This window comes from Glycine soja, chromosome 13 (genome assembly GCF_004193775.1).
Source record: "Glycine soja cultivar W05 chromosome 13, ASM419377v2, whole genome shotgun sequence".
Classification (NCBI taxonomy): Eukaryota; Viridiplantae; Streptophyta; class Magnoliopsida; order Fabales; family Fabaceae; genus Glycine; species Glycine soja.
Window position 1 is genome coordinate 21,836,083 of NC_041014.1, and position 10,769 is coordinate 21,846,851.

The 10,769-nt window shown below is 35.7% G+C and overlaps 1 protein-coding gene across 9 annotated transcripts; it reads right to left on the reverse strand.

Annotated features, from left to right (window-relative positions):
* Positions 1-559: 559 nt before the first annotated feature.
* On the reverse strand, positions 560-10,158 carry LOC114382361 (receptor-like serine/threonine-protein kinase ALE2). Of its 9 annotated transcripts, none has more exons than XM_028341727.1 (20): positions 9,457-10,158; positions 8,328-8,423; positions 8,157-8,228; positions 7,841-8,083; positions 7,601-7,735; positions 7,344-7,469; positions 7,089-7,214; positions 6,854-6,991; positions 6,687-6,776; positions 6,495-6,584; positions 5,285-5,407; positions 4,794-5,000; positions 4,620-4,691; positions 4,413-4,514; positions 4,153-4,260; positions 3,680-4,051; positions 3,293-3,589; positions 2,578-2,973; positions 2,216-2,459; positions 560-1,556 (listed from the first exon to the last, which is right to left on the reverse strand). In XM_028341727.1, exons 1-20 carry the CDS (start codon positions 9,527-9,529, stop codon positions 878-880), a joined length of 3,789 nt encoding a protein of 1,262 aa, XP_028197528.1. In that variant the 5' UTR covers positions 9,530-10,158; the 3' UTR covers positions 560-877. The 9 variants fall into 9 exon arrangements, with proteins under 9 accessions (XP_028197528.1, XP_028197527.1, XP_028197526.1 ...); XM_028341726.1 differs by having other exon boundaries at positions 2,578-2,964; positions 8,328-8,447; XM_028341725.1 differs by having other exon boundaries at positions 4,620-4,685; positions 8,328-8,447; positions 9,457-10,157.
* Positions 10,159-10,769: the final 611 nt, after the last annotated feature.

A 10,769-nucleotide genomic window follows, 5' to 3' on the forward strand; every position in this document is an offset into this window, starting at 1 on the left:
GTCTGAAAATTTAAACCAAAGAAACTTTTCGATTAATTAATTTTTTCACTTTAAATTTAAATTAAATCAAATTAATTATTATTAGTTTATTTTTTTCAATTTAAACTAATATGATAACTTATCAACTATTTCTTAATTTTATTTTATTTTCTTAAATCCACTTTTGATTCTTACAGTTTTATAATTTTGTTATTATGGTCCCAAAAAAAATCTTATTGTACATTTGGTCCTCGACATTTTTAATAGTAAAATTTAACAATTTTAGTTTGCTATCAAATTTTTAATAAAAATTACTGAAGTAACATCTAACTGATGACATGAGATTGAAACATTAATGTTATATATGACAGTATGCTAACATGATACACACAATCCGAATTTTGGTCATTACTGTGAAATCAGCATATTGTCATGTTGATGTATATGCTAGTTATTCGTTATGTTAATATGTTAGTGTCACCATTCATTAAATGTCATATTAGCAATTTTGGTTAAAAAACTAACGAAAAACTAACAATGATCAAAATTGTTAAAATTTAAAAACATTGAGAACCAAATGTGCAATAATAAATTTTGAGGTACCAAAAGTGGATGTTAACCTTATATTTTTACCATCAAGGCAGTTTACAATACTCCCCCTCTTCAGAGTGGGCACCAGTTACAGTATTTTAGCAGAATAGTAGCAAAGCATGGCACATCCTATCTACAACATGCTTTTATTCCCAAGTTAAGCCTAATAAGGCTCTCAAAGCCGAGGAGTGAATGCCTCTTTGCAAAGTTAATATTATGAACTGCATATTTTGATATTAACAAATCCAGATAGTGCAATAGACACAGAGAAAGTCCAAAAAAATGCAATTTCTTTATGGGAATATGATCATAACTTTAACATAGTTCCGTGTTCACTGACACTGCCACTAGAAAGACTCCTAATTATCTGCCACAACTGCCGGCTTCTTCCGGTTCTCAGCGGACCTGAATAAGAGTTTCTTCTAAATGATCCAGACTCCGCCCTGCCAAATCTTGCTGATGAACTGAAAATTTCTGATGCTGCCAAGCCTCTTTCAATATCAACTCCAGAATCAAAGTTAGTACCTGATAATTGGCTTTGGAAATTATCTGATAGCTGACCAGAAACAGTGCTTATTCCTAGAGCTAAATCAACAGATAAATCCTCCAGGCTAAAACTGCTTGAACCTGATTCTTCTTTTGCTTCATCACATTCACTACATACAAGTTTTAAAGCCTGCACAACCTCACTCATGAAAGGACGGTTTGATACCTCTGGTTGCACACACATTGAAGCAATGGCTGCAACTTTAGCTACACTGTCAAAGGGCACATCAGTGCCTAGAGATTGGTCTATCATTGCTTCACATCCTTCTTTACTTGTGAGAAGTGGACGAGCCCAAGCGACAAGATTCTCTTGACCAGGAGCTTGTGACATGTCTACAGGTTTTCTTCCAGTCAAAAGCTCAAGAAGAACAACACCATAGCTGTAAACATCACTCTTAACAAGAAGATGCCCAGTCATTGCATACTCCGGCGCCACATAACTACATCAATTTTCAAAAGATATATATGTCAGCAAATGCATGATAGTGAAAATCAACCAGCTGGAAAAAATAGGTTTCGACCAAGTGGTGATATTGCAATGGATTTAAATTCAACAGTTGTCCAATAGTATTGCATGTAGATGATAAGGAAAGAGGACTACTAATCAGGATTGAATATCATATTCATATGTATCCTCCAAAACTGTCTTTTGTCGAATCATTTAGAAAAGGTTCATATTGAGGGTGGTTAGTGTACTAGCTAGCTAAGGCGCAATACTGGAGGATAATTTTTGCCAGCAAGATTTTAAATATTAAGCATACTTCTATTTGGATAACTTAGATGAAGATGGAGTTATAGGTGGATATCCAATTCCCACAACAAATCACCAGAAATAGTTGTTACCTTTATTATTGCTATACTTCCACTTGTTCATAACAATTACTAATGCCAGTCAAAGAAAACTGACTATTATTAAATGATTTCAGCTTACAAATTCCTTAAATGATACTAAAAATAAGCGACTACAGAGGCAAATGTCTTTTGGCATGGTCAAGAAATTAGTTCATTTTATGTTGAAGTCAGAAGGAAAACTAATGGCAGGAAGCTTAAGAGATAAAAATTTCCAAAACAGAAAAAAGAAAGGGAGAAAACTTCCTACCCAAAAGTTCCCATGACACGTGTTGATATGTGCTTGTTTTCCTCATCCGTTGCTGTTCGGGCCAGTCCAAAATCAGATACTTTTGGTGTAAAATCATCTTCCAACAATATGTTGCTAGACTTGAAGTCCCTATGTATAACACGGGGACTTGAATCTTCATGCAGGTAAGCTAGGCCACGAGCTGCACCAAGTGCTATCTTCATCCGGGCACCCCAATCAAGTGGGCTGTTTCCCCTGTCAACCCCTATCATAAGACAATAGAATAAAATATGATTATTATCTTGAAGAACTATGCAACTGGCATGCTACCACAAGAATGAAGTAAGCAGTAAGCACATAATTAAGAAGCAAATTTTAAGTACCATGTAAATAGGATTCCACGCTTCCATTTGGAACAAGTTCATAAACAAGGCTGCGGAAGCTGTTTTCAATACATATACCAATTAACTTGACCAAATTTCTATGGTGAAGACGACTAAGCATCTCAACTTCAGCTAAGAATTCACGATCACCATGATGGTCCTCCCTCTTTAGAACCTTGACTGCCACTTTGGTCCCATCTTCAAGGATACCACTGTAAACAAGGCCAAAACCGCCCTCTCCAAGTATTCTTGAAGCATGGAAATCATCAGTAGCTTTCTTGATGTCATTAGTACTGAAAGTCTTAGCAGATCCTGTATAAGCAGCAATGCTAGATCGAAATGATGTGGAAACAGAACCAACTCCTGCACCCGCACCTCTAAGTGATCCTGCAGTACCTATGAAATTCATGTTTTGTAAGCAAAAGGGCCCCATGATAAAACAATCAAGTTGTTTGTCACAATTATTATCCGATAAGGAAACACTCAAAAGTACAGGTCTAGAATGATTTTGTTTCAAAATAATATTTTATTCAAATCTTTGAAATTGAATTATTCTTTTTCAGCCAAAAAACCTGCCATTTTCCTCCACCTCAACATTTAATTTGTAATACATAAATACAATGTTGTTTTTAATTATGAACCACTAAGACAATAAACTAACAGGGAAAACTGCAGTAGCTAGTTAACATTATTCTTAGAATATCAGTTGTATTACCTGGTTCTTTGGTAAGAGAAGGTGGTGAAAGCTGCCGTGGGGTTGATGCTGACTGACTAACATGATCTCTGAACTTGAACATGACCCAGGCAGCAGCAGCACATAAAACAACTGCTAAAGAAACAGAAACAGCAATAGTGGAAATTATGCCTCTGCTAAGTCCAACTTTTTGCTGTCTCTTCAGTATGTCGACCCCAATGGGCTTTATCGTCCTTCCATTATTGCCATCAGTGGAATATGGACCTCCATTGAACATGTTAAGGCTTGAAGGAGGTAAAGGAGGAGAAGGAGGTAAACCTATATATATAGAATTAGTACCCCATAAAATTTCTCATGTAAAGAGACAGAGAAAAAGCGGTTAGACAAGAAATTAAAATTTATATATACCTGGATAACTCACATATAACACGTCATAGTCTCCAAAGTAGAAAGCTTTTATAATAACCATTTTGTGCCAGAATCTGTCAGAAGTAAAAAAGGCTGTAGTATTATCAAACTCTTCCCCAAGTGGCACCAAATCAATAAGGACAACAGTTTTCTCAGGTTGTTGGTCTGCTGCATTTGCTCCCATAATGCGAACTTGACTTTGTTTCATGAAAACCCCAGTGGAAATTTCAGAAGCTAGTTCTGAAACCAAAGGGAAGAAGGTATAAAGAGAAACACTAAGGCGAAGACCAACACGCATCGGCCAGACACATCTGCAAGGTTCTCCAGGCGGAGAATTTGTATAAGGTTCTGTGCAGACAGTTGATATACAATCTGAAAAATGTATAATTCAGTATGATGAATAAGGCTGATAAGTGATAACAGTCCAAGAGGTGGAGGTGGCATCTATGATATTAAGCAAATAAAGAGCTAACCTTCATTAGGAGGCGGCGGTGGCAGCACTTGAACTTGAGGCAAGAGTGGCATCTTAGGTCTCTTTGAAGAAGACTCAGATGGAGCTACTTTAGGAGGAAAAATGGTGCCTGCAATAACAAAACCAAAGAATAATGTAGACAAATAAGTATGGAATTTCTATGTAATGAAGGGGCAAGATTTTTCTAAGTTATTTTTAACGAACTAATAAGTATGGAATTTCTGTAACTCAGAAAAAGGATGGAATTTCAGTCTTTCATACTTCCAGTTGGGTGAGATGCAAATTTGATTGATGGAGAAGGAGCAGGTGAAACTTGACCCGTATTTGAATGAATAGGGGAAGAGAATGGGGAAACTGAAGAACCTACCATGACAAAAAAGAAAAAAAAAAGAGTAATTAGAAATGCCCTTTGTTTACTTCTCGTACTCATACATAAACATATAAAAGGATTTATAAACTTAGAGTTACTTGAGTTGATTGGTGGTGAAACATGATGTCTTTGTCCACTTCTTGGTGGCAATAAGGGAGGAATTGCTGCTTCTACATCAAAAGTGTAAAATAAAAATAGGTTATATATTCTTCCATTGTTGCAAAGAACTTCATCTTTTGGCACAATTTTAATAAGTTGGGTATACAGCAAACCTTGGTGTTTTGAAGTGGGAGGAGAAACCATAGATGATGATGCAGGAGAAGGGCTGCCAATTATCTCCCTTGTATGAGGATGTTTATAAAATGAGGATGTAGGTGACAATGGAGGATAATGATATTCTTTATTGGAAGAAGATTTAGGAGATGAAATCAATGGCTCAGGGGCATGATGTAATTGCCTTGCTTTTTGTGCTACAGGAGCTATAAAAGAAAAAGAATGGTTGATTGCATATGAAGTATCATTTTTAAATTTGGAATGTGGTAACTACATTTCCACTAGCGTTCCAGTATGATGTCAATTTTGTATTGTTTTGCCAATTTTTATGTTTGAACTCCATTGTTAGGATAATTTTCTATGGTTCATGCTCTTGAATCAATGTGAAATTCATTAGATGAAATTTTGCAACTGCTGCTGTGGAAGAAGTGTATTGTTGCTGGAAGTGTATTAGAAAACAACTTTTGATTTAGAAATAGTGTTAGCTTACCTTGAGCTGGGGAGTGTATTACAGCTGGAAGTGGCTTTGGATTTCTGGACAAAGGTGCAACAACTGGTGCTCCACCCTTCTTCCAATTGAAGCTTCTCAAAGGAGTGGGAGAGGAAACAGGTGCTGCACCACATTTTTTTTGTGTTAATCAAGTGTCCATGGCCATGAATTGAAGTATGATTGCATTATACCATTTGAAGATAAAAGAAATTAAAGCAGATACACATGTCGCACACTCTAGAACGATAGCTGCATGAGATCATTTGAATATTAAGAACAAGATTGAAAAGTAAAATCTAAGACTCGAAAAAAAAGATTTTTTATTATCAAGGTACTACCAGAAAAATGAATGCTGACAGTTGAAACTGAACGGCAAAGACATCTTACTGGCAAAGTAACATTTTCTCCAGCATGTCCAGTAGCAAATTTTCTGTCTAATTATGCAGACATGTTGCACGCAAACATCACCAAAATCTTTTTCTGTGTTAAACAGCATCATGATCATGCTTTTATTATTTCTTTACACAAGGAGATTATGCATGTTAAAGAAACATTACATATTAGTCATGATTTTTCCCTTTTTAATCTCAATTTGATTTGAAATTTATTGGAATTCCTATTAGGTTAGATTAGTTTTTTAATCCTCTAATTTATTATTAGGTTCAATTTGGTCCTCTAATATTTTTGGGTTCAATTTGGTTCTCTAATTTTTAAAATCGATTCATTTTTTTTGGAAATTGTGAATTTTGTGAAGGTTTAAAATCACTTAGTAACGGTTTTGAACCACCACCAAGTGCGATTTTTTATCATTTAGATCAAATTAAATCAATCTAAGAGATTAGAGGATCAAATTGAATCAAGAAAAAAATTAAAGGATCAAATTAAATCTAAAAAATAAATTAAAGGACTAAAATACTAATATAACGTTCATATTTTTCAATTTCGCATTATTAAGTGATATTGGACAGGAGACATACAATCACACCACGTTTTGGATTATCAACAGCAGTAGTAATTCAAACAGGCAGTCAAAATATACATGAGTTTTACATTTCAAACTGACGTTATTTGAAGAGAATTGTGGAGAGACTACAAATGTGGAAATGAAGATGCTGAATGACTTAACAGAAAAATGCAATTTTACAATATTTTAAAACAAATGACCAAAGAGGGGGAAGTTCAGCACAACATCCTTTCTCAAAATTTGTACCTGGTAATTTTGATGGAGATGCTACTGGAACAATCGGATGGACCAATGGTGGTTTTAATGGAAATGCACTTGGAGGTGATGTAACTGGTGCTGCATGAATTCAACAAACAGAGAGAAAATTGTTAACTTTGATGTCAATTTAAACTTTATCTTCCCCTCCTCTTTCATAAGAAATAGGATAATAAGTTTTACCAGTTAATGTGGATGGAGTTATTGTTGGGACAATTGGGTGGGTCTCTGGTGGGCTATTTTCCACTTTCCATGGTGGGGATGCAACAGGTTCTGTACTTCAATGAAAAAGAGAAATTGAGAACCATATAGTTGAATTTCAGAGATGATTTGATAAGACTGTTACCTACCTGGTGAAACTGTCTCAGAAGTGTGACCTTTATTTGAATTTCTTTTATGAACATTAGGTGGAATGCTTCCATGCTGTGTCGTTGGTTCACTGTCCATTGATGTTATTTTGTAAGTTGTGGGAGGTATAGCAACTGAGGCTGTCCAAATAATATAATAGAAAATAAGATTTAGGATTGATACCAGCTGGAACTTGGTAATGAAGAGGGGGAAAAAAAAGAATCATCTAGTAGAAACCTGGTGAAACAGGCTTCAAGTTGTGACCCATATTTGCATTCCTTTGATGGACAATTGGCGGCAAACTTGCATGTTCAGGAGGCTGGCTGACTGGTGACTCTTTTGGCAAATTAACTGCTACAGGGGCTGTTCAAAATTCAATTGAAGAACATCTTGTGGCTTAATAATACTGATGGGTAGCTGGAGATGATAAAAGGAAATTTTACAACTATCTAGTAAGTATCAGGTGACAACTTTTGACTTATTATTACATGCCTGGTGAAATTGGTTCCAGGCCATGACCATTATTTGTACCCTCTTTGGGAGGAAAAGTTCCATTTTCAGTTGGTTGGCTGGCTGATGAATTTTTGGGCAAATTAGCAGAAGGTACTGCACCTGGTGCTGTTCAAATATTTGATAGAATCGTAGAAGAGCATATTTGTGTCAAATACCAATTGAAAGCTGTTGACTATGAAAAGGAAAGGCATCACTAACGAGTTCTAGCAAAAGCATGACAAGACTTTTATACGTACCTGGTGAAAATGACTCTGCAAGGTGACTGTTATTTGCATTCCTATTATCCACATCAGGTGTCAAATGTCCATGTTCAATTGGTTGGCTGACTGGTGAAATTTTTGGTGATCTGTCAGAAGATATTGCAACTGGAGCTGTTCAAAATGCAGTAGATGAATAGGAATAAAGGTCAATATCAATGAGAAGCTGGACTAAACTACCCCACCCAAAAACAAGAAAGAAACAACATAGACATGTACCTGGAGCAGTTGGTGTAGAGAAAGGAGGCCTAACAGTAGGCGCTTCCCTTTGAGGTGGACTTGTTTTAACAGGTGGTGGCTTGTTCCCTTGAACTGCTGATGGCAAGGGAACAACCGCATATGGTGGTGATAATGCTATGGTGCTCGGACTTGGAGATTTGGATGGTTCAATGTCTTTAATCTTCTGAGGGGATGGAGCTGTTGTAGAAGGTGGAAATGTCTTTGGAGGCTTATAGAATGGTCCTGGATCATGAAAATATAATCTTTTGGTAAGATGATCACAAGATTATTTAATGGATCAAAAGAATGGGATTACCATTTGGTACTGCTGGAGAGCTAGGGGAATGATACACATGTAAGTTAGCCGGAGATGGGGATATAACAAACCCTGAAAGAAGATAAAGAAGTATCAAATATAAGTGGAAACTAACAGGGATGGTGAACAATTATAAAATAAAACATTAAGGCCATTTTGTATGAGATATACCATCTCCATCTGATGGCAGGTTTGGTGCTTTGCTTCCCTCTCCATGATAAATAGGACCAAGTGTTTCTTCACCAGGAGGAACGACTGGAAGAAATGCTGGAGATGGAGATATGATGGACCCTTAAAGAAGATATTATCAGTTGGAATGCCAAAAATTCCATGAGATAAAAAGAAGACAACATTATCAGCAAGTTCAAAAATCAAAATTATCAAATCAGATGACTAGTATGAGCTCATTTCAGCGTTAGTTTAACAACTTTGGAATCTTGGTATTTATTTCAATATTTGTCTTCTGTTTTTGGTTTTAAAGTGTGTCTGGATTCGAATAATCAAATTTGAAATAAAAATCCAATGCAGAAAAAAAAATGCTAGAATATTTCGTTGTTCTGCATCCACAAATTTCAAGACTGCAGGCTATCAGATTCATAAGGAATGCTCTAGCATCCAACAATGTCTACTGGCTAATTACAAAGGTACGAGAAATCAAGAACAGGCGAAAAATACCCTCGCTAGAAGAACCTCCATGTCTTAAAACAATAATAAAGAACTACAATGTTTAAGCAGCTATGCATATGCTTTGCAGAATGAAGCAATTATCCCATAGACAAGAAGACATTACTCGCTGAAAAAAAAAATTAGTAATTCTTAGCCACTTCAGTAGCTGGAAATTATGAAACTTACTTAAAAAGCCCGGTTAAAAAATATTAAAACTGGCCACATTGTTCTAAGTTACCAATACCAATGGTTATAAACTCCTAGTAGCATGTCATCTCTCAAGAACAAGTTACATGAGTATAGGGAGAGATAATGGTTTCAAAACCCAGTGGCAGCTTGTTTCGTCTTCAATGCTATTCAAAGTAGATTTTGTAAGGAATGAAGAAGACGACAGAAAGAAAAAGACATGGTGTTCAATTTGATTGTAAAATTGAGCACAGATGTATAGGCTCTATATGGTACATATTATTTTAACAACATTGTAAAATAGAAGTATTTTGAACCAGATCAAACAGCTCTAGTTTAAGCATAAGTTTTTTTTTTGTTCTTTGTCACATAATCTCAGATAGACTCTAGAGAAGTTTACAAAGGATTAACTTCAACTTAGATTTCTAAAGATTAAGCAACCACCTACCTTTGAACTCTTGAGCTGTCACAGCAAAGGCAATGATGCAGAGCTGCAGCATCAAGGCCAAAACCACCCCCATCCCATTCCAGTCTCCAAGTACAACCTCAGAATAAATGAGAGAAAAAATTACAGGTTTTGAACAAGTTGGTAACTTGAAGCAAGAACAAAAGGGTGTTAAATTGGAGAAGTGGCCCACATAGTAACACCAAAGCAATAAGAAGATAGTTTATGGAGCAAGCCAGAACTGTTTTTTGTGAAAAGGACAAGACCCAAAACATTTGTTTCTTGAAAACCATACTTCTGGCATTGGCAGAGTTTGGAAATTTCCATGGGCGGAGAGGTAAAAGTTGAAGAGAACTCTTTTCACCTTTAGCTAAACAAAGTTAATAAAAGTGATCCAAGGGAGAAACAATAGTCAATAACACATGTGAGTTCACACATAAGAAACCTCAAAACAAAAATAATGAAATAGCAAACCCCTTCCTTCTTCTTTGGGAGAGTCAATTAGGTGGGGCAAAGAGACTAACATGATTACATGAACAGAACAACCTTGTACTTATATATTTATATACATATAATTCTCTAATCTCAGCGTGAAAGTTAGATTAAGGTGGTGTCTCAGTGTCAGTGCAGTGGAGGATTATTTATTGACAAATTGTCATTGCTTCTTGCTTCAGTTCAATGGAGGTTGGTTGCCTAGTAGCTTTTCTCCATTTTGGTGATAACTTGATAATAAGGTGCTTCAACTTTCATGTGTTTTGTACCAAAATTAAAAGGTGTGCGCCATGTGGCCGTACCTTGTTCTGACACATCGTTAGTCACCCCACATGTTCTCAGACTTTTAATGGTTAATGTGACTTCTGCGACACAAAATAAATTATTATAGAATAAGTTAAGACAAGTTATAAATTGGAGAGAGACAGATGAGTGGGAAAATGAGAAGGATCCAATCATATGTGTCTCTCTAGAGATGCATAATCGAATAAAACAAAACATTAAGAAGTGACTAACGACAGCATTTGTGAGAATAAAATGTTTACACGCACAAGTGCACAACTAAAGAAATTTAAGAGGACTAAAATCACAATAAAATTATACAAAAAATTGTGTTAAAATTATTTTGATTTTAAATTAATAATACTTATAAATATTATATTTACACAAGAATTGTTCGGTCATAAATTAATAATCCCATCTCACCCGTTTGAAACATGTAAAACGAGATTGAAAAATGTAAGAAATGGAAGTTGGTGTGAAGAGCCAATCACTGAACACTCCTTTATGTTTGTGAGACAAATGAAAAATGTGGCGCCCGTGAC

Bases quoted from the DNA above. Each gene is read 5' to 3' on its own strand.
- LOC114382361 (XM_028341723.1), bottom strand. From the start codon at position 9,529: ATGGGGGTGGTTTTGGCCTTGATGCTGCAGCTCTGCATCATTGCCTTT. The intron at 7,736-7,840 runs GTACATGTCTAT...CATTTTGAACAG, and splicing joins CTCTACACCAACTGCTCCAG to CTCCAGTTGCAATATCTTCT. The intron at 2,974-3,292 runs GTAATACAACTG...TGAATTTCATAG, and splicing joins TTCTCTTACCAAAGAACCAG to GTACTGCAGGATCACTTAGA.